The sequence below is a fragment of the Gadus morhua genome, chromosome 21, assembly GCF_902167405.1.
Source record: "Gadus morhua chromosome 21, gadMor3.0, whole genome shotgun sequence".
In the NCBI taxonomy this organism is placed as follows: Eukaryota; Metazoa; Chordata; class Actinopteri; order Gadiformes; family Gadidae; genus Gadus; species Gadus morhua.
The window spans coordinates 2,552,044-2,572,525 of NC_044068.1; the positions used below are offsets into that span (position 1 = coordinate 2,552,044).

General features: G+C 49.5%; 1 protein-coding gene across 3 annotated transcripts; it reads left to right on the forward strand.

Annotated features, from left to right (window-relative positions):
• Positions 1-133: 133 nt before the first annotated feature.
• slc5a6a (solute carrier family 5 member 6a) lies at positions 134-17,087 on the forward strand. Of its 3 annotated transcripts, none has more exons than XM_030345074.1 (18): positions 134-547; positions 4,615-4,708; positions 5,173-5,380; positions 6,117-6,338; positions 7,143-7,208; positions 7,289-7,340; positions 7,431-7,498; positions 7,872-8,026; positions 8,396-8,536; positions 8,885-9,014; positions 9,703-9,791; positions 10,081-10,193; positions 10,365-10,432; positions 10,605-10,691; positions 11,253-11,437; positions 11,570-11,673; positions 11,893-12,014; positions 13,074-17,087. In XM_030345074.1, exons 3-18 carry the CDS (start codon positions 5,255-5,257, stop codon positions 13,242-13,244), a joined length of 1,899 nt encoding a protein of 632 aa, XP_030200934.1. In that variant the 5' UTR covers positions 134-547; positions 4,615-4,708; positions 5,173-5,254; the 3' UTR covers positions 13,245-17,087. The 3 variants fall into 3 exon arrangements, with proteins under 3 accessions (XP_030200934.1, XP_030200931.1, XP_030200932.1); XM_030345071.1 differs by having other exon boundaries at positions 134-512; XM_030345072.1 differs by lacking the exon at positions 134-547 and adding an exon at positions 1,901-2,480.
• Positions 17,088-20,482: the final 3,395 nt, after the last annotated feature.

Below are 20,482 nucleotides of genomic sequence, written 5' to 3' on the forward strand. Positions count from 1 at the left end.
TGGGAGGGGGGGGGGGGTGTGTCAGAGGAGTGAGTCACCAGGAGGGGGGCGGGGGTGCAGGAGGGGAGAATAGCATCTGCACCGCTGGGTGTCTTAAAAATACTCAAACTAATTTAAATTAATTAATTATGCGAAATACAGCCGCTACCGCCGTTTCCCTGGTTACCCGTCACATGACGTAGTAGAGAACCCGTTCAGGTGATGCCGCGACGTCACTGCGCTCTAATCACGGAGCGCGTCATCAGGACGGTGCGTAACTTGATAAATATATTACGCACAGCGGTTTGTTGTGAGCGCTGTCAAGGGTTCCTCTCCGTCGGTTCGGGTTCGGGTCTGGTCCTGCTCATGGCGGCCTGTGATTGGCTGAGCGCTGCCCCTCCCCCGCCGCAGCACGTGTCTGCCTGAAGCAGCGAGGGGGCGGTCCGTCGCCCATCGCGCTGCTCCGGTCGCACTGCTCCTGCACGAGACGCTGGAGATGTCGGATCCACGGAGGATGACGGCGACTTCAACCGGTAATACCCCCCCCCTACCCACCGCTGGTTTGACGGTTAGTGGTTTAAATGGAAGAATACCGACAGCCGGTGATAACACCGTGGAGGTGGACCGGCGGATATATGTCGGTTACCGCGAGAGGACCCGCGCGGTCCGGGGAGAGGTTAGCCTCGGTTAGCGTCACATGGGAGACCACCTGTCCCGTGATGCCGGGGTCGTGTGGTAAAGGTCTTGGGTGCTAAAGGTCTAATGTGTTAAAGGTCTAGTGCTGCTCCGTTGGAGCCAGCGGCTAGCCCTCAGTCGGGTGGGAATGAATGAATGAAATCAGCTGTTGTGGGACCTGAACCTCGCACTGATACTGTGGTCGATGCCTGGGAGTCACGATCTGCGGGGCCCAGCCGTGTGTTTTAATGTGTTTGAATGTTGGGTGCTCCAGTGGTACTATGGACCTGTCAGGATCAGCACGTGGAAACGAACCTGTATCGAGAACGTAATTTACGGTCCACGTTACTCACGTTACCGGATTACTCATGTAACATGGGTTACTCATGTGGTCGGTCGAGGTTAACGTTTGGCGGGGATTCTCATCTATCCTTCTTTAGAGTTGAATGAATGGAGGAAGTGTCGTAAACAACCCCATAGCTGTTTCATTATTTAGACCCATCATCTCATCGTTGTCTGAGAGAAAGAAAGCGCTAGAAATGAAGAGGCCTCCAGTAGTGGCTCTGGGCGGATGGACCCTGATGTCATGTTTGAACAACCACTGAGTAACAAACTGTCATGGGTAGGCCTCCAGCTGGCGAACGGCTGATTGACAATCACCGTATCCAATGTTTTTTAGGCATTGTTAAATCTGATTTGTTCCGGGGAGCAGCAGGTGTGTTTTGAAACCCGAGATTCAACTCCTATTGGGCGGTGTGGTGGCATGTGTGTCTGTCCTAACCCTGCTAATCAGTAAAGATAAGGCCGCCAATCATTCAGTATCTCGGTGTTGACACATGATGAGTTAATGTTCTTATCCCACCCTCAGGCCCTGGTGTCACGGGAGGAGGGCTGGACTAAATCTGTTTTGGTTTTATGTGGTCACCTTGAGACTGATCTTCTTGGGTACTTCAGCTGTGAAACTACGTATTGTGATGCACGTGCCCTCCTGGTGGGTCATATCTTCATGACTCTGCTCATCTCTTATCTCCTATCTCGGCATGAGAGGCTATGCTGACTAGTCCTGTATCCTGGTTAGAGATGGTAACCAGCGGGTTTAGGAGCAGAGCGGCTGGAGTTATCCAGGATTGGTCTGATGCATATTAATGACCTTGGTGTGGTGTGTGTGTGTGTGTGTGTGGTGTGTGTGTGTGTGTGTGTGTGTGTGTGTGTGTGTGTGTGTGTGTGTGTGTGTCCCCCCTCCCTTCGGTTTGTATTTATTTATCAGTCGATATTTTGGTCTATCTATTGTTACTCTGTAAGCAAAGATTGTAGTCACAGGCCAGGGGTCATTAAGCACTAGATGATCGTCATGATGTCACACGTGTGTCAGAGACCGTAGTGTTCTATCCATGTAGCTACGGCTGTGGTGATGCTAGTAACCGCTGTGGGGATGCTAGTTATAGCTATGGGGTTGCTAGCTTTAGCTGTGGGGATGCTAGCTACAGCTGTAAATCTTGGTATCTCCAGTGTTATCTGCCACAGCTGTAAATCTTCTCACACGTAAAGCCTCCCTTTTCTATTCTTCTGACTATCTCTTCAATCAGCCGAGCTCCCCAGGCTATCTCATCCTCCAGCTACACCCTCAGACAGACAGAGGGCTAACGGTTAACGCTAGCAGCCTAGCCACCCCTACTAAGAAAACCGAGGGCCAATCACCGTCCCTGCCTGGGCGTTGCCTTGGGAACGATAGCTTCCCTGACCCTTTTTTTTTAAACCTCTGTGCTGTGGCTAGTGTGTAATAATCGTGACATCACACGCAGCCGACCTGCCGTGCGTATCGGTCGGTGAGTCTCTGTTCTTTATCCTTTGAAACATCTGAACCTCCTTTGTTTGTTTGAATTAGTTATATTCTCTTCTCTGAGCGAGCTGGAACTCGTGTGGAAATCAGCCACTCGGCCCAACCATCTTGAGGTTCGATATTTCACATGTTTGCGTCTGTGTCTCAGTCGCGGCTCTCACACACTCTCAGCTGTTGGTCAGAAATGAATATTTTGTATTGAGTGCATTTCATTGTGAACGCAGAACGATCACGGAATGATTCCTTGTCTTTCGGTGGTTGTTTCTCTGTTCTTTCTGGAAGGCTGTGAGTTAACCAGCGGTGGGGTGGGGACCAGTGGTTACCAAGGAGAACAGGGTCAGCCTGTGATACGTCGGGTCGACCCAGCAGGCTGCTCTGCTGTAAAGGGCAGTCTGGAGACGGGCCTGGAGACGGGCCTGCAGACAGGTCTAGAGGAGGCCTGGCGACAGGTCTAGAGGACGCCTTGAGAGGGGTCCACGCTGTGTGAAGGATAGTGATCTACTGCAACTGTTGGTACTACTCGGGCGGCCGTTACTTAGGAGGTAGAGCAGGATGACCTGTAACCGAAAGGTTGCTAGTTCGATGCCCTGCTCCTCCTAGCTAAGTGTTGAGGTGTACCTGGGCGAGACGCCTCAACCTAACTGCTCCTGACGAGCTGGCTGTCGCCCTGCGTGGTTGACTCTGCCGTCGGTGTGTGTATGTGTGTACTATGAACCGTTATAAATTGCTTTGGATTAAAGCGTCAAAATCCGTTCTTATACCTACTGCTGCTCTGCACTCTGGTGTTGTTCTTTCAATGCTTGACTCTTGAGCCACTAATTTGGTTGCCTGCTTTGCTTGATGCCTGAATTGAAAGTCACTCTAGATAAAAGTGTCTGCTCAGTTACTAGATGATCATGTAACTGAACACGGAGGAGAGCTCCAAGATGGGACGGAGATAGTTTCTCTGTCAGCAGCACACAAAGTTCAACCTTCACATGGAAGAAACATGCAGACACATGACTTTTGTACTATTTAGTCTTTTACAGCTTATGGACTTTGTGCAGATGGCCCGCATCAGGTGGTTGGAATAGTTAAATGGTGAGAAGAAAGCCTGGAGATAAGTGTGGTTAACTGGTAAGCCTATCCTAGGGGTTGGTATGGTTAACTGTTGAGATGTCAGCATAGCCATCAGTATGGTTAACTGGTTAGCCTAGGCTAGTGTCTAGTATGGTTAACTGGTTAGCCTAGTCTAGACATTAGCCTAGCCGTTAGTATGGATAACTGGTCAGATGTTAGCCTAGCATTGAGCATGGATAACTGGTCAGATGTTAGCCTAGCGGGCAGTATGGATAACTGGTCAGATGTTAGCCTTGCGGGCAGTATGGATAACTGGTCAGATGTTAGCATAGCGGTCAGTATGGTTAAAGGATCAGATGTTAGCATAGCGGTCAGTATGGTTAACTAGGTCATAGGGATCTTGTATTGAGATGCAGGAATCGACCTCGCTGCATGTTTGACCCAACTCGGCATAAGCCAGCAGTTCATTCTCAGTTTGACAACCCGGCGCTGAAGGGATCACCAGGAAGAGACAACATCAATTGTGTGTAACAGTGTAGGTACTCACGGTACGGGGTCTCACCGCGGGGGGTACTAACAACACAGCCCTCCCCTGCGCGGCCATGACGGACAGGTATTCCCGTTTCACAACATGGATCTCATTACCCGGCATAACTCTGTGAGCCTGTTTACATGGTGCACATGGACTGCCACATGCAGCTCGTACAGTTTGCCGTCCACAATGACCGTCTTTTGCAACGACATTTCACTTGGTGGTCTAGGTAGAATGATACGCTAGGTAGCATGTTACGCTAGGTAGCGTGCTGGGCTACATAGGGGGGCGGGGGGGGGGGGGGGGTGGCCCTCTGGTGATGGAGGTCATTCGAGCTCCACGCTTCACACGGGGATCCTGCGTGATCATCCTCGTCCAACTCGAGAGGCAGTCGGGTTGTTTGGTGGGGAGGGAAGGAAGCTAGGAGTGAAGGGGGGGCGGGGTCTCTTGTTCTCAGAGCATGCTGGACCATGCTGTGCTCTCCTGTGGGGTGAGAGCGGAGAGGTTGACTCTTCTCCTGGTCCCCCAGGGAGGCGCTGAGCAGAGACCTGGACCCGGACTGACCCCCTTTTAGGACGTTTAAAGAGGAACCGGCTGCACAGTGAGTCACCTCCACTGAACAGGTAAGACCGGCTCTCCCTTCTCTCTCTCTGTCTCTCTCTCTGTCTCTTTCTTTATTTTCATTCATTATTCTTCTCACCCTCTGTCTGTCTCTTTCCTGTCTTTCTCTTCTGTCTGTCTGTCTCTGTGCGTCTCCGTCTCTCTATATCGGTATCTCTGTTTCACCCTCTAACACGTTCTTATACAGAAACATAAACGACATACTGATGGAGATTTCACAAAACAAAAACAGCTGCCCTGTAAACTATAAACTAAAAGTACTACTAACCCATAGGACAAGTCAAATCGACTGCAGCCTGAAACAGTGTACTATGATGAGCAATAAGGCCATCCTCTCGAAGCCGGGGTAATCTCACAGCTCACCTCCGGTCTCAAGCCCGCTCAAATCCACTAGATCTCCGCTCTGTGTGGCTCATTACTGTCAACAATGGAAGATTGTAATGATCTCAGTTTGTCTCTTTCTCAGGGAGTTTATGGAGAGGAGCTAACTTGGCTGCACTGAGCCGCCCCCAGCTTTCCCGCGCTCCCCCGCCCTCTCCAGCTGCATCATGGGAGACGTAGTCCAGATGCACTTCAGCACGGTGGACTATGTGATCTTTGCGTTGCTGCTGGTGGCGTCGACGGGCATCGGCCTCTTCTACGCCTTCTCCGGGGGGCGCCAGCGGACCACACAGGTGAGACGGCGCACAGGTGAGGGCCTCCTGCTCGGTGATGCCTCCAGGGGGACGACGGACCTCTGGGTTTGGAGCCCGTAACCATGGGAGCAGACATCCTGACCTCTGCACCTCCTCTGACCTGACTGGGGGGGTGTACAGACTAGGGCTTTGTCTCCGAACTTCGTTATTCAAATATAATTAGACTATAAAAACATAAATCAAAATTTGAACGAATATTAGGCAGCCCTTAATATTGGAACCTGTTATGGGCAGGCCAAGAGGGAGAGACGTCGGAGAACCCCACGCAGTCTATTCATAATATTGTAATGACCACGGAAGAGGCAGTGGATGAAGTATTGATTAGACCGCAGCCATTTATTAGAAACCCAATAAACCGTTGGAACACGCAAGACCGGTAACCATAGCAACGCTGGTAAACCAACCTCGCGAAGCACAATCCAGGTCTTACTGAAGGCATTTAATGGTCAAAATATTATTAATAAATATTCAAATTTATTCGAATATTAATAAACAAACTGTGAATATGATTTTTGGACAAAAGTCAAAGCGAAAGTAAAGTGTACAGACGCTCCCAGTCCATCAGGGGGCTATGGTGTCCAGACGCTCCCAGTACGGGGGGCTATGGTGTCCAGACGCTCCCAGTCCATCAGGGGGCTATGGTGTCCAGACGCTCCCAGTACAGCCCCCAGCCCAGCAGGGGGCGGCGGTGGTCTGACGTGCGCTCTGTCCTCAGGAGTTCCTGCTGGCGGACCGCTCCATGAGCTGCCTCCCGGTGTCGCTGTCGCTGCTGGCCACCTTCCAGTCGGCCGTGGCCATCCTGGGAGCGCCGTCGGAGGTGTACACCTTCGGCACGCAGTACTGGTTCCTGGGCTGCTCCTACTTCCTGGGGCTGCTCATCCCCGCCCACGTCTTCATCCCCGTCTTCTACCGCCTGCGCCTGTCCAGCGCCTACGAGGTACGCCGCGGCTAGCCGCCAGCTAACCCCTAGCTAGCCGCCAGCTAACCCCTAGCTATCCGCCAGCTAACCCCTAGCTATCCGCCAGCTAACCCCTAGCTAGCCGCCAGCTAACCCCTAGCTAGCATCGCTTAGTGGTACTGAATATCAGTTAGATGGCTACTTTAGCATTACCTGCTCAGCAATGTCCTGTTAGCCCTACCCATTTAGCCCTACCCAGTTAGCATCAGCTAGTAAGCTCTACCCAGATAGCGTCAGCTAGTTAGCCCTACCCAGATAGCGTCAGCCAGTTAGCCCTACCCAGATAGCATCAGCCAGTTAGCCCTACCCAGATAGCATCCGCCAGTTAGCCCTACCCAGATAGCATCCGCCAGTTAGCCCTACCCAGATAGCGTCAGCCAGTTAGCCCTACCCAGATAGCGTCAGCCAGTTAGCCCTACCCAGATGGCATCAGCCAGTTAGCCCTACCCAGATGGCATCAGCCAGTTAGCCCTACCAAGATGGCATCAGCCAGTTAGCCCTACCCAGTTAGCATCAGCTAGTTAGCCCTACCCAGTTAGCATCAGCTAGTTAGCCCTACCCAGATAGCATCCGCCAGTTGGCCCTACCCAGTTAGCAATAACAACCGGATTCTCCCCCCTTAATCCTACCCTTCTGGCCCTACACAGGGAGTCCTACCCAGTTAGCATTACCCCGTTTAGCCCTCCCAGTTAGCCTCCCCAGCCCTCTGCTTCAGTGTTGTGTTATGGTTCAGTTTTGTGTTGTCTCCCTGGGGTGAGTGTTGAGTTGTGTCTCCCTGCTCAGTATCTGGAGCTGCGCTTCAACAAGACGGTCCGGATCTGTGGGACGATCACCTTCATCTTCCAGATGGTAACTAACGCACAACGCTTATGAGCGTGCATACTGAGGGCTGTGTGCAGAGCGCCATGTTGATTTGTTGTCCCGCCCAGGTGATCTACATGGGGGTGGTGCTGTACGCCCCCGCTCTGGCCCTCAACGCAGGTAAGTCCACCAGGAGAACCTGAAGAACTATACCTTAACATACCCAACAACTGGGGTGTTTTTAACCTTGGTTTTGGTTTTGTGTTGCAGTAACTGGGTTTGACCTCTGGGGGGCGGTGTTGGCTATGGGCCTTGTGTGCACACTGTACACTGCACTGGTAAGGCACTGAAATATCCACCCTGTCTCTTAGCCTGGGCCTGATGTTTGCATGTAGCTTCAGGCTAATGTTAGCCCTAAGCTTTGACCTGATGTTAACACTTAACTTGGGCCTGATGTTAGCACTTAACCTGGGGCCTGACGTTAGCACTTAACTTGGAGCTGATGTTAGCACTTATCTCAGGCCTGATGTTGGCACTTAGCTTTTGCGTAACGTTAGCCCTGAGCTTCAGCTTAACGTTAGCCCTGAGCTTCAGCTTAACGTTAGCCCTTAGCTTTAGCTTAACGTTGACCCTTAGCTTCAGCCTCTCCTTAGACCGTAGCGGGTGCCTGACTCACCATACTAACCTGAAGCGTGGCTGTTTGTGGTCCAGGGAGGTCTGAAGGCGGTGATCTGGACGGACGTGTTCCAGACGGTGGTGATGTTCGCCGGGCAGCTGGCGGTCATCGTGGTGGGGACCAGCCAGGCCGGGGGCATCTCCGAGGTGTGGAGGAAGGCCATGAACGGCAGCCGCATCGCCTCCCTGGAGTAAGGACGCCACTACTCGGCTCGTAATATAGCTAATGCTGCTCATCTAACTTTGCTGGTGGTCTTACTACTAGTTCTAATGCTACTGCTGCTGGTGCTAATTATGCTAATGCTGCCAATGCTACCGCTGCTAATGCTAATGCTACCGCTGCTAATGCTTCCGCTGCTAATGCTACCACTGCTAATGCTACCGCTGCTAATGCTAATGCTACCACTGCTAATGCTACCGCTGCTAATGCTAATGCTACCACTGCTAATGCTTCCACTGCGATGCATTGCTACATAAAGACTTGGTACTGCTACCCCGGCTATGTGTGAATACCTTCCGCTATACGTGACTAATGTTCCTGGATGGATCCGTGGTCGCAGCCTGAACCCCGACCCCCTGGAGAGGCACACCTTCTGGACACTGGGCGTGGGCGGGGTCTTCCTGATGCTGGCGCTGTACGGAGTCAACCAGGCCCAGGTCCAACGCTACCTGAGCTCCAGGACGGAGAGGGAGGCCGTGATGTAAGGCCTCCCCCACACACCCAGCTTCCTATAGCTTTATCCTAGCCTACACCACACCCTACACCACCAACCTCTGCTCTATCCTACCGACCTAGCTACCTGTAGCTTTATCCACCCCTTCACCTCCCCACCCTATTCAGGCCTACACCACCGGACTCTAGCTTACACCTACCTACTCAGGCCTACACCACCCTACCCCTATCCTACTCCTACAACACCATCATACACCACCCTAACCCTACTCTACACCACTCTCACTCTACCCTACGCTAATATCCCGGTGGTGGTTGAATAAGGTTCTCCTGGAGGTGGTTGAATAAGGTTCTCCATGTTCCGCGTGTTCGCCAGGTCTTGCTACGTGGTGTTCCCGTGCCAGCAGATCGTTCTGTCTCTGGGCTGTCTCATGGGGCTGGTGATGTTCGCCCGCTACGGAGAGGACAGCCCTCTGGACAAGGGCTACGTCAAGACCAAGGACCAGGTCAGTGTCCCAGCACGCTCTTATTGTGAAGACAGGGCAGTGTCTCAGCCACGCTCTTATTGTGAAGCCAAGGACCAGGACAGTGTCTCAGCACGCTCTTATTGTGAAGCCAGGTCAGTGTCTCAGCACGCTCTTACCTTGAAGTCAGGTCAGTTTCTCAGCACCCTCTTATTGTGAAGACAAGGACCAGGTCAGTGTCACAGCACACTCTTAATGTGAAGACTTGGTCAGTGTTTCAGCCACGCTCTTATTGTGAAGACGAGGACCAGGTCAGTGTTTCAGCCATTCTCTTATTGTGAAGACTTGGTCAGTGTCTCAGCACGCTCTTAATTTGAAGACTTGGTCAGTGTCCCAGCCACGCTCTTAATGTGAAGACCAGGTCAGTGTCTCTGCCACGCTCACTGGGCGCTGTGCTCTTATTGTGAAGAGACGCTGGGCGCTGTGCTCTTAATGTATAGAGACACTGGGTTGTGCGCTCTTAAAGTGAAGAGATGCTGGGCGCTGTGCTCTTATTGTGTAGAGACGCAGAGTGCTGTGCTCTTAATGTGAAGAGACACTGGGTTTTGCGCTCTTAATGTGTAGAGACACTGGGTTGTGCGCTCTTAATGTGAAGAGACGCTGGGCGCTGCGCTCTTAATGTGAAGGGCCGCTGGGTGATTGAGGAATCCTGTGCCCCTCCTGCCTGTAGATGGTGCTCTACTTCGTGATGGACGTCTTCAGAGACCTGCCGGGTTTGCCTGGTCTCTTCGTGGCCTGCCTCTTCAGTGGAGCTCTCAGGTAACGCTTTATTACACTAGTTTATTAAACTATATATTGTATAGCTGGTATTATAGGAGTAGTAGTTAACACCATAGGCGATTCATTGTATATCATATGTATTGTTCGTCTCTCTCTCTCTCTCTCTCTCTCTCTCTCTCTCTCTCTCTCTCTCTCTCTCTCTCTCTCTCTCTCTCTCTCTCTCTCTCTCTCTCTCTCTCTCTCTCTCTCTCTCTCTCTCTCTCTCTCTCTCTCTCTCTCTCTCTCTCTCTCTCTCTCTCTCTCTCTTCCCCCCCCCCCCCCCCACCAGTACAATCTCTTCGGCCTTCAACTCCCTAGCAACAGTAACCATGGAGGACCTTATCAAGCCCTTTTTCCCAAACATGACTGAAGCCAAAGCTACGCTGCTCTCCAAGGCTCTAGGTCAGTGTTGATGCTGCTCTGCCCCCCGGTGTCTATGTAGTGTATAGCAGGGTACTGCCCCCCGGTGTCTATGTAGTGTATAGCAGGGTACTGCCCCCCGGTGTCTATGTAGTGTATAGCAGGGTACTGCCCCCTGGTGGCTGGTCGTGACGGTGCTCTCTGTGTCCCCAGCCCTTGGCTACGGTCTGGTGTGTCTGGCCATGGCCTACGTCGCCTCCCTCATGGGTTCGGTTCTCCAGGTGAGTGGAAGGATCTTTGACGTATTATAAAGGCTCTATTAAAGTACAGTTTAGAACCCATGGAGCCCTCTGGCGCCCCAGTGTGTTCAGATGTCGTCACGTTTTATTTTGGGGCCTGAGAGGACCTGTCTTGGACTACAGGGTGAATGAGTGAATGTTCCCCTGTCTGCAGGCGGCCTTCAGCATCTTCGGCATGGTGGGAGGACCCCTACTGGGCCTCTTCTGCCTCGGAATGTTCTTCCCCTGGGCCAACTCCACGGTAAGGAGGTTCTGCTGTCTGGGGGTTCTCCTGTCTGGGGGTTCTCCTGTCTGGGGGTTCTCCTGTCTGGGGGTTCTCCTGTCTGGGGGGGTTCTCCTGTCTGGGGGGGTTCTCCTGTCTGGGGGGGTTCTCCTGTCTGGGGGGGTTCTCCTGTCTGGGGGGGTTCTCCTCTCTGGGGTTCTGCTGTCTGGGGGGTTCTGTCTCCCCTGGACCACCAGTAACTGGAACACTCGCTGGTTCTTTCTAATTTACTAAAGTTCCTCAGTGCTTCATAGTCCTTTCTTTCTCTCCCCCTCCCTCTCTCCTCCCTCTCCCCCTCCCTCTCTCCCCCCCCCCCCCATCCCTCTCTCCCCCCCCCCCCTCCTCCCCCCCTCCCTCCCTCTCTCCCCCCCCCCTCCTCCCCCCCCCTCTCCCTCCCTCTCTCCCCCCCCTCTCTCTCCCCCCCTCCCTCCCTCTCTCTCTCCCCCCCCCCCTCTCCCTCCCTCTCTCCCCCCCTCTCTCTCCTCCCCCCCTCCCTCCCTCTCTCTCTCCCTCTCCCCCCCTCCCTCCCTCTCCCTCCAGGGGGCTCTGGTGGGCCTGTTCTCAGGGCTGGCCATGGCCTTCTGGATCGGGATCGGCAGCTTCGTGATGCGTCTGCCCGGCCCCGACCTCCTGCCGTACGCCAACACGACGGCCCCGCCCCTCCTGGGCAACATGACGACGGTTGCCATGACGACGCTGGTCAGCGCCATGACGACCAAGACTAGGTAAAGACGCCCCCCTGCAGGACAAAACGTGCGCTTGTCGCAACACTCTATGTCTAAAGGTATATATGTATATCTAGGTGTGTATGTAGGAGTGGGTGGGACTAAAGTGTGTGTGTGTGTGTGTGTGTTCAGGCCCAGTGGGGTGGAGGCCATCTACAACCTGTCCTACATGTGGTACAGCGCCCACAACTCTGCTACCGTGGTGCTGGTGGGGCTGCTGGTCAGCCTGATCACAGGTACACTCGCTCGCTCTATACTCACTCTATACTCACTCTATACTCACTTAATCACTCTAAACTCAGTCACTATATACTCTCACTTTACTCGCTCACTCTATACTCGCTCACTCACCCACTCTCTACCTGGAATAATGTGTGTGTGTGTGTGGTCTACGATGTAATGTGTGTGTGTGTGTGTGTGGTCTACGATGTAATGTGTGTGTGTGTGTGTGTCAGGGCCCATGAAGGAGAAGGACCTGACCCCCGGGACGGTGTTCCCGGTGTTGGGCACCCTGCTGTTCTTCCTGCCCGAGCGCTACAAGGAGAAGCTGTGCTGCGTGACCCCACTGGGCCACAAGGTAAGGCCTGGGTAGGGTAAAGGTTAAAGGTTAAGGGTCGTGACCCCACTGGGCCACAAGGTAAGGCCTTGGGAGGGCTAGGGCTAAAGGTTAAAGGTTAAGGGTCCCTAGGTGGAGGGTTAAGGTAAGGGTCCCTAGGTTGAGGGTTAAGGTAAGGGTCCCTAGGTGGAGGGTTACGGTAAGGGTCCCTAGGTGGAGGGTTAAGGTAAGGGTCCCTAGGTTGAGGGTTAAGGTAAGGGTCCCTAGGTTGAGGGTTAAGACAAGGGCTTCTAGGTTAAAGGGTAATTCCGGTGTAAAATGGATCTGGGATATGTTTTGTATGATAACGAGTTGAAACGTTCGTTTTGGAGCACAAAAACCGCATATAGACGCTTTCTTCAGTTGGCTTTTTTTTAGCCGAGTCTATCAAAACAATATAAACTTGGAAGGATGGTAAAAACGAAATCGCTATCTTAAACCACTTAATAGGCTAAAAGTAGCCAGATACTTCTTTGGTAGTATAATAAGGGTCTTAACATATAAAACGAGGCATTGAGAACTTTGTAAGTGTACAGATTGTTTATTAAAAAGGACGGATTGCTGACGGATGTCACAATCTCTGTGTTCGTCAATCTACCTATCGAGTCTTAAAAACAAAATGGCGTTGACGGGTGATCTACTGATGGTATTGTGTGTATAAAATGTCCTTTTGAATGAACAATCTGTACACTTACAAAGTTCTCAATTCCTCGTTTTATATGTTAAGACCCTTATTATACTACCAAAGAAGTGTCGGGCTACTTTTAGCCTATTAAGTGGTTTAAGATAGCGATTTAGTTTTTACCATAACCAGTGCCCCCTTCGTTCCAAGTTTATAGTGTTTTGATAGAATCGGCTAAAAACAGCCAACTGAAGAAAGCGTCTATATGCGGTTTTTGTGCTCCAAAACAAACGTTTCAACTCGTTATCACACAAAACATATCCCAGATCCTTTTTACACCGGAATTACCCTTTAAGGTAAGGGTCCCTAGGTTACGCTAAGGGTAAAGGTTAAGGGCTAACCTGCGCTGTGGTCCTCAGCATAAGGACGCCCAGCCCTACCTGACGGCCCAGAAGGAGAACCAGGAGGAGGTGGAGGAGGAGGCGGGGGGGCGCAAGGGGGCGGGGGAGAAGCTGGTGGAGGCCGGCCTGGCCGCCCCCCGGGCCTCCACCACCCTGAGCCCCCACCCCTCCGAAGAGACCGCCCTCTAACACACACACACACACACACACACACACACACACACACACACACACACACACACACACACACACACACACACACACACACACACACACACACACACACGAGCTGCCAACATCGTCGTGGAGACGACAGCGTCACATGACCGTGGGACGCTGTCCCGCCCGGGAGGTCGAAGGTCAAGGCGAGGATCTCGTCTACGGAACAGTTCGACACTCTGCGTGTTTTTCTAAGTTATTTTTGTACAGAAGACGAAGAGCACATTTTATCTCCAAGAGAATATAATATTATAAAAGGAAGAAGAATATCTGACGAGCTCCGAGATGAAGTCCATGTACCTCAGTTCAGCAGAGTCCAGACCTGCTCCCGCTGGCCCCAGACCCCCCCCGTCCTAATGAGGCCCTGGTTGAGAGCCTATGGGGTCCCCTGTCCAGCTGCGCCACAGAGCCTATGGGTTCCCCTGTCTAGCTGCGCCACAGAGCCTATGGGTTCCCCTGTCTATCTGCGCCACAGAGCCTATGGGGTCCCCTGTCCAGCTGCGCCACAGAGCCTATGGTGTCCCCTGTCTAGCTGCGCCACAGAGCCTATGGGTTCCCCTGTCTATCTGCGCCACAGAGCCTATGGGGTCCCCTGTTTAGCTGCGCCACAGAGCCTATGAGGTCCCCTGTCCAGCTGACTCACAGAGCCTATGGGTTCCCCTCTCCAGCTGCGCCACAGAGCCTATGGGTTCCCCTGTCTCGCTACGCCACAGAGCCTATGGGTTCCCCTCTCCAGCTGCGCCACAGAGCCTATGGGTTCCCCTCTCCAGCTGCGCCACAGAGCCTATGGGGTCCCCTGTCTAGCTGCGCCACTGAGCCTATGGGGTCCCCTGTCCAGCTGACTCTCAAAGCCTATGGGTTCCCCTCTCCAGCTGCGCCACAGAGCCTATGGGGTCCCCTGTCTAGCTGCGCCGCGGTGTGAACACGCCAATTTAGATGACCTGTCGGGTCGGCAGCAGTACCTGGAACCTCTTCAGGCCTATAGGAGCACAGGAAGAAACCTGTGGATGTGATGTCACTTCCTGCTGGTGTTTCTGCTCATATGCTTGTCAAGGAGATTACCTGTCTACAGCTGGGCTAACCTTCATGGAGCGTGGCTAGCGGTGGAGCTACAGCTGGGCTAACCTTCCTGTAGTGTTGGCTAGCGGTGGAGCTACAGCTGGGCTATCCTTCCTATAGTGTTGGCTAGCGGTGGAGCTACAGCTGGGCTAACCTCCATGTAGTGTTGGCTAGCGCTGGAGCTACAGCTGGGCTAACCTTCCTGTAGTGTTGGCTAGCGCTGGAGCTACAGCTGGGCTAACCTCCCTGTAGTGTTGGCTAGCGCTGGAGCTACAGCTGGGCTAACCTTCCTGTAGTGTTGGCTAGCGTTGGAGCTACAGCTGGGCTAACCTTTGGCGTAGTGATAAGTGATGATGTAGTTGAGTAGGTATAAGGATGAACACAGCGCCACAGCAGCCTGTCCAGCCAATCGCATCCACCGTGTTTCACATTAGACACTTCAGCTAGCTTACTTTTACATACCTGTTAGCTAGTCTGCTTGACTCCGGACTCCGAACTCTGACCTGCTACTCTAAAACTGCTCTTTGAATCCTGGCTCTAGAACTGCTCTTTAAGTCCTAGATCTGCTCTTTAATTCCTAGCTCTTGCCCTGCTCTTTGCCGTACACGATTAACCGATCAGCGAAGATGGTGAATAAACGCACAGCCCCGCAGGTGAACAGCGGTGCCTCACATCCTGTTGCTCGGCTTCAAAGTAGAAGTCCCCCTCAGGATTCCCGAATCAACCGTCTGGATATTCTTAGTGGCACCGACTCAGTGGTCCTAGTCAACCAGTCACCCCCCCCTTCTGGTTCTGAATAGCGTCTGTGTGGTAATGTAGTGTGTCTTCATAGTCTAGTGGGTCTCCGTCAGACCTCAGAGGCGGTCGGCGGCAGGTCCGGACCTGAGAGAAGAGCAGGGTTCATCCTGGTCTACCCAGGCCTTACCCCGGGAGGTACCACTAGACCGCCACCTTTTATAAGGCAACGTCGTCACTGGTAGCGTTTGTGATGCAGGGTAACATGTTTGTTTTTTTTTAAGCAGATGTTATAACGTGTCACTGTAATGTGTTTCAAGTCGTTCTTGGTAACTAAAGTGCCCTCTGGGGCAGAGAGGATGTCGTGGTGGACCCCTGTGGTGTTTTACTTGAGTGTTTTTATATTTGAGGTCTGAACTCTGTGAACCGGTTCACTGCCGCCCTCCGTCAGGGCGCCCTGAGCTCAGCATTACTGTGAGCAACCTTTGGCCACCATCACGTGGATGTCCGTGCGCAGTGTTGCCAGATTGGGAGAGATATCCCGTCCAACCTGGCCCAATCTGGCAACGCGGTCAGTACCGCAACCGTTCCATATGTCCAGTGTGTTTTATACTTGTTATAATGATGGCCAATCACGAAGCCACTGGTTAGGTCATGTGACATGTGGTGTTAAACCGGGGCCTTTGTGATGTCATCGTTCTCATCTCTCTCCCCTCCCCTCTCCCCCCCCTCCCCCCCTCCTTACTCGAGCTCTGAACCCCCCCCCCCCCCCTTTTACAAAAGCATATAGAATGTGATGTCACCCCCATAGTTTTGATAATTATTTTCTCTTATACAAATTATATTATGAATTATATTTGTATATGTTTCGTAACTTCACATGAAGCCTGCCTACATTTCCTGGGTTGAAATGTAGCTGTACAATTCTATATGCAAGGACCATGAAATGTATTTTAGTGAAGCGCTGTTAGGATGTGGGATGTAGCACAGTCTGTACTGTAGTCCGTACTGTCGATGGAAGACGTCTTAGATTTTTTTCTATTTTATTTGCCGTCGCTTGTTTGAATTGTTCCTTTTTTGTGTGTTTGCAGACTTGCTACATCCCATAATTTAGCATTAGCATTCACAGCCAATCAAAACATTTCCATGGTTCCTGGAAGTTTTTTTTATCTTTTGTATGACATCCTTTAAAGATGTTCCTCATTTGGTATGAAAACAGATCTATAATATTTTTAATGATTTATATTGATTGTTTATTTGACATACCTGAAATTACTTGAAGTGTACATCTGTGATGCTACTCCCCAAACAACCGGTAGGCCTTCTGACCCCAAACAGCCAGTCTAGACTGGGCGGTAGGCCTTCTCCTCTAGGCTGGGCGGTAGGCCTTCTCCTCTAGGCTGGGCGGAAGGCCTTCTCCTCTACACTGGGCGGTAGGCCTTCTCTTTCCCCGAGTGCTCAGATATGTCGGTGATACTGTTATTCCTTCACTGTGATAGCCCTCCCAGAGTGCTCTTAAGCCTCTGTTTTAATTATTTAATAATTATTTACGGTCAGGAGCTATGGAATGATCGGTCCTGTTAACATTGATCCGTTGCCTTCTCCAGATACTTTTTTCTTCAAAGTATTTAACTCTTCAGAGACGCCTGTTTGAATAATTTAACGATCATGATTAATAGTGTCTTATTTTCTAGAGAAAGATTTCCCCTAAAGTATCAAACTGTCTAGAGAAACCAGTCCATTGGAAGTTTTCTAACACCAGAAAGGTTTCCCTTTACTGTACCCGTAACTTAGAAAATCTATATCTAGAGATTCTATAGCTAGAGTAATTATCTAGAAAACCCTTCAGGGAGTATATGACAAGAGGAGCATTGCACTTAGTAATTTCCAGTGATAATAAATCCAGTGGTATTTATTATGCTGTCATCCGTTGAGTCTTCTGGCCAACATTCCTACAGAGCGCACCTCTCTCTGTGTTGATGTGGAACTCTGTCCTGATTAAACTGCTCCTCAAATCCATCCTGTTTCCACATCTTCCTTTCCCCACCACATCCACCACCTTCACCGGTCCCCTGCTGGGCCAGAGCTCCAGTGAACCTGGAGACATGAGTTAGACCAGACCAACACCAACCAAGCTCCGCTAAAAACTAAGATTGTACCACAACTCTGTACCACAACTCCCAGTAAACGGGGAACTATGATTATATCGAACAATTGACACCTGATGGATGATTTACATTTTGGATTGCAGAGCTCAGGTGCCAATGCTTTCATGATAATTTAAATATGTGTGGGTGTGTGTATATATAAATATGAATGTTAAAAATATTCCTGAGTTGGTTCAACTTGACTTGAGTAAACTGAGCCCAGTGTTCCACTGGGAGTCGCCACATCCCAGGGTAGACGCTGGCCGGTGAGAAGATAATTAAGTGTGGGGTTCAACATGTTGTCTTCCTTCCAGCGGCTAGTTGGCCTCTAGTCAGTGACTGTACTTTGAAAAACGCTCCGGTGCTCAGGACTCCTGCTTGGGCGTCGTGCTCAAATAACACCCCATAGCGGAGGCCAGGTAGAGAATGGAACCAGCAACCCGTCCTAGTGCAAGAAGACATTAGAGCTCCTATGTATGTATGTATGTGTCCTCCACACACACTCCTACCCCATATGTTAACTGGTGCGCCTGCAGTCTTGAAGACATTCACAGTGGTTTCAAAATCGATCCACTTGTGACATCACAAGTGGGCGTGAGCACCCAGATGCATGATGGGTAGATAATCTCCCTCACCCCTGGTGGCAGCATATAGACAAACAATATGTACCTAGAATAATTATGTATGAATGTAAACAGATTTAAATTTAAAGTGGTTACTTTGCAAATATGGAACACCATTTTAAGTCATTATTCAATAAATAAATGCATAAAGAACTAAAAAATCCATTTCCTGCAGAATATCCGCTAATGTGCGAAGTGATGTTAAAAATGTTTTAATAAAGCCAAGTTTAAGACGTAAAGATGTTGATTAGCTTACTTCAAGTGAAAAGATTCAAAAAGTCTAAATGGAGTTAACAATGTAAACATGCACACAATTAAAAAAAAAATTCAAATGGTTGGAAAGAAAAAGCAAGGTGGTTGTAATCATTTAATAATATAATAATACATTTAATTTAGAGGCGCCTTTCAAGACACCCAAGGTCACCTTACAGAGCATATAGTCATCATAAATAAAAGACATTGTGAAAAAAAAATAAACTTAACAATAAATTTGAGGTAGGCTACAATATACTGAATACCGTAACCGTTTAAGCTTAACATTGTGTTTCCAGGTTAAATATTGACATTGTTAGGCTCCGCGATGTCTGAAGTGGTTATATTAGCTTTTGGATAGCCGCCTAGGGTTTGGGCAGGTGATGTCATCACGCTCCGAGCTGCGCTCAGAGATGTCAACGATAGCAACTGAAAATATACGAGCGGGTTTAAAATGTTATCGAAAATCTGTTAGACAGATTTGAAGATCAAAATAGAGGATTTGTTAAACGTTTGAAGTATTTGAAGCGTCAGAGAATGGGCTGACGGAATAAAACTCCTCCCATTGACTTCCACTGTAAAATTTACTTATAAAAAGTTGGATATCATTTTTTATGAAGTATTTAAATTAGAAAAAGTAGTAGCGATCGATTCCAAGCTAAAGACATTTTAACAATGGAATGTACAGCTCAATACAGCTTAACCAAGCTGTATTGAGTCAGCTAACGCTGTCCTGTATCACTGTTGGTGTGTGTCTCTTTAAGTGACCACTGCATTTTAAGGTATTTGTTATGGTTTCCATGGTGATGTGTTTTCGCGGGTTAATCTCTTCAAGCATACAAGGATGTGTGGTCCTGCTGTTTATGTTTGGAGATAACTTTTAAAAAGTATTTAAAGTGTAATATTTACCTTACAAAATACTCGGTTTGCTTTGATGATAAACTGCAAGCCGGTCGGCAAAGTTAATCTATAAGAAGACCGAAATCAGCCGAGTGAATGACCGTTGATGAAAGAAACTGCCGCTGTTTCCAGGATTGCTTTTCCCAGTGGCTCGTGAGGAGCCGTCGCCATCTTCTGAACATCCCAGAATCTTTAAGGTCCATGCAGAGAATGCAGGCAAAAACACTTTAACCGTCACACACATGTAGAGCTCTATAATCTCGTTTTTAATTGCCAGAACTTTACTTTATTAATTTCTATTCTATTTTATACTAAGAAGACCGCTTGGTATTTTCTTGGTTTTCATGGACTGAGAAACAGACATTCAATTATGTTTGTTCTGGTTTAACTCCCAAAAAGGGAACTATATTTTGTAATTTATATATTCGTGTTCACAGTCTAAAGGGTTTATTATCGAAATATAATTGCATTTCTATGTGATTAGAATATCTATTATATTTATATATTAATTAGAGTATACTGTTTTACGGTTTTCCTGGCTTCCAGTATGATGAGGTAAGATTCGTAACAGCAACTGTTTAATAAATCTGGATGGATCTAGTCGAATGCTACAACCCTGAGTAAATTCTGTTTATTGGTTAAAAAGTCTCTAGGTCAAATATTGTTGAAGTAGTAAGGTCCAAACATTTTAAGAGAATAATGAAGAAAGAAAGAAATAATACGGCCTAAGAAGAAATATTGGTGAGCACTGCAGCATGCAGCACTCGCCTAAATAAAGAAATATAGTAGTAAATAATAGAACGATTTTTATTCAAAACAGGATGTTCTTCAAAGGATGACCTATATTTATTTCAGGGGTCTTTAGTTTCATAATTCAACATTTATTTGAGGGGACCTTTATTTCTTGTGGATGGAAAGTCAGTAGGCTGCATGGAGCGTACTTCTCACAGATTAATTATTAATTATTTAGATGACTAAACACACATGAATCAACATGGAAATCTCCCAGGTGCCACTTGATGTGATTGTCATGGAACTCTGATTTCTAAATCCGGCACAAAACACAAGAAGGAAACATCTTCGCAAAGACCCAGAAGGAAATGGAAGATAATCATAATCTGTCTCTGAAACCGGTATAGCAGGCTTTTCATTTAATTGAATTAAAAGATGTCTGACGTTAACTACATTTTTTATTCAATTTGAACGATGAAAGAAAAAAAAGTCAACACCAATGTTAAGATTTAAATAATTATTAAATGTTGTCACCCACCTCTCCTCCAACCCTTCATTCCACCCAACCCAACCTCTCCACCCCCCTGCCCTAAACGTCAGGTCTTTCATCCTTCCTAGCCACGTTGCATTGGCCCACTTTCTCCCCTTTTACAACTTCTCAACCTCAGGTGAATGTTTGTGATTCTGCAGAATCGGTTGAGCCAGACGGCCTCGTTCTAGGAGACTCCTCAGTGCTGACTGGGTCTTCATCTCCTGGCTT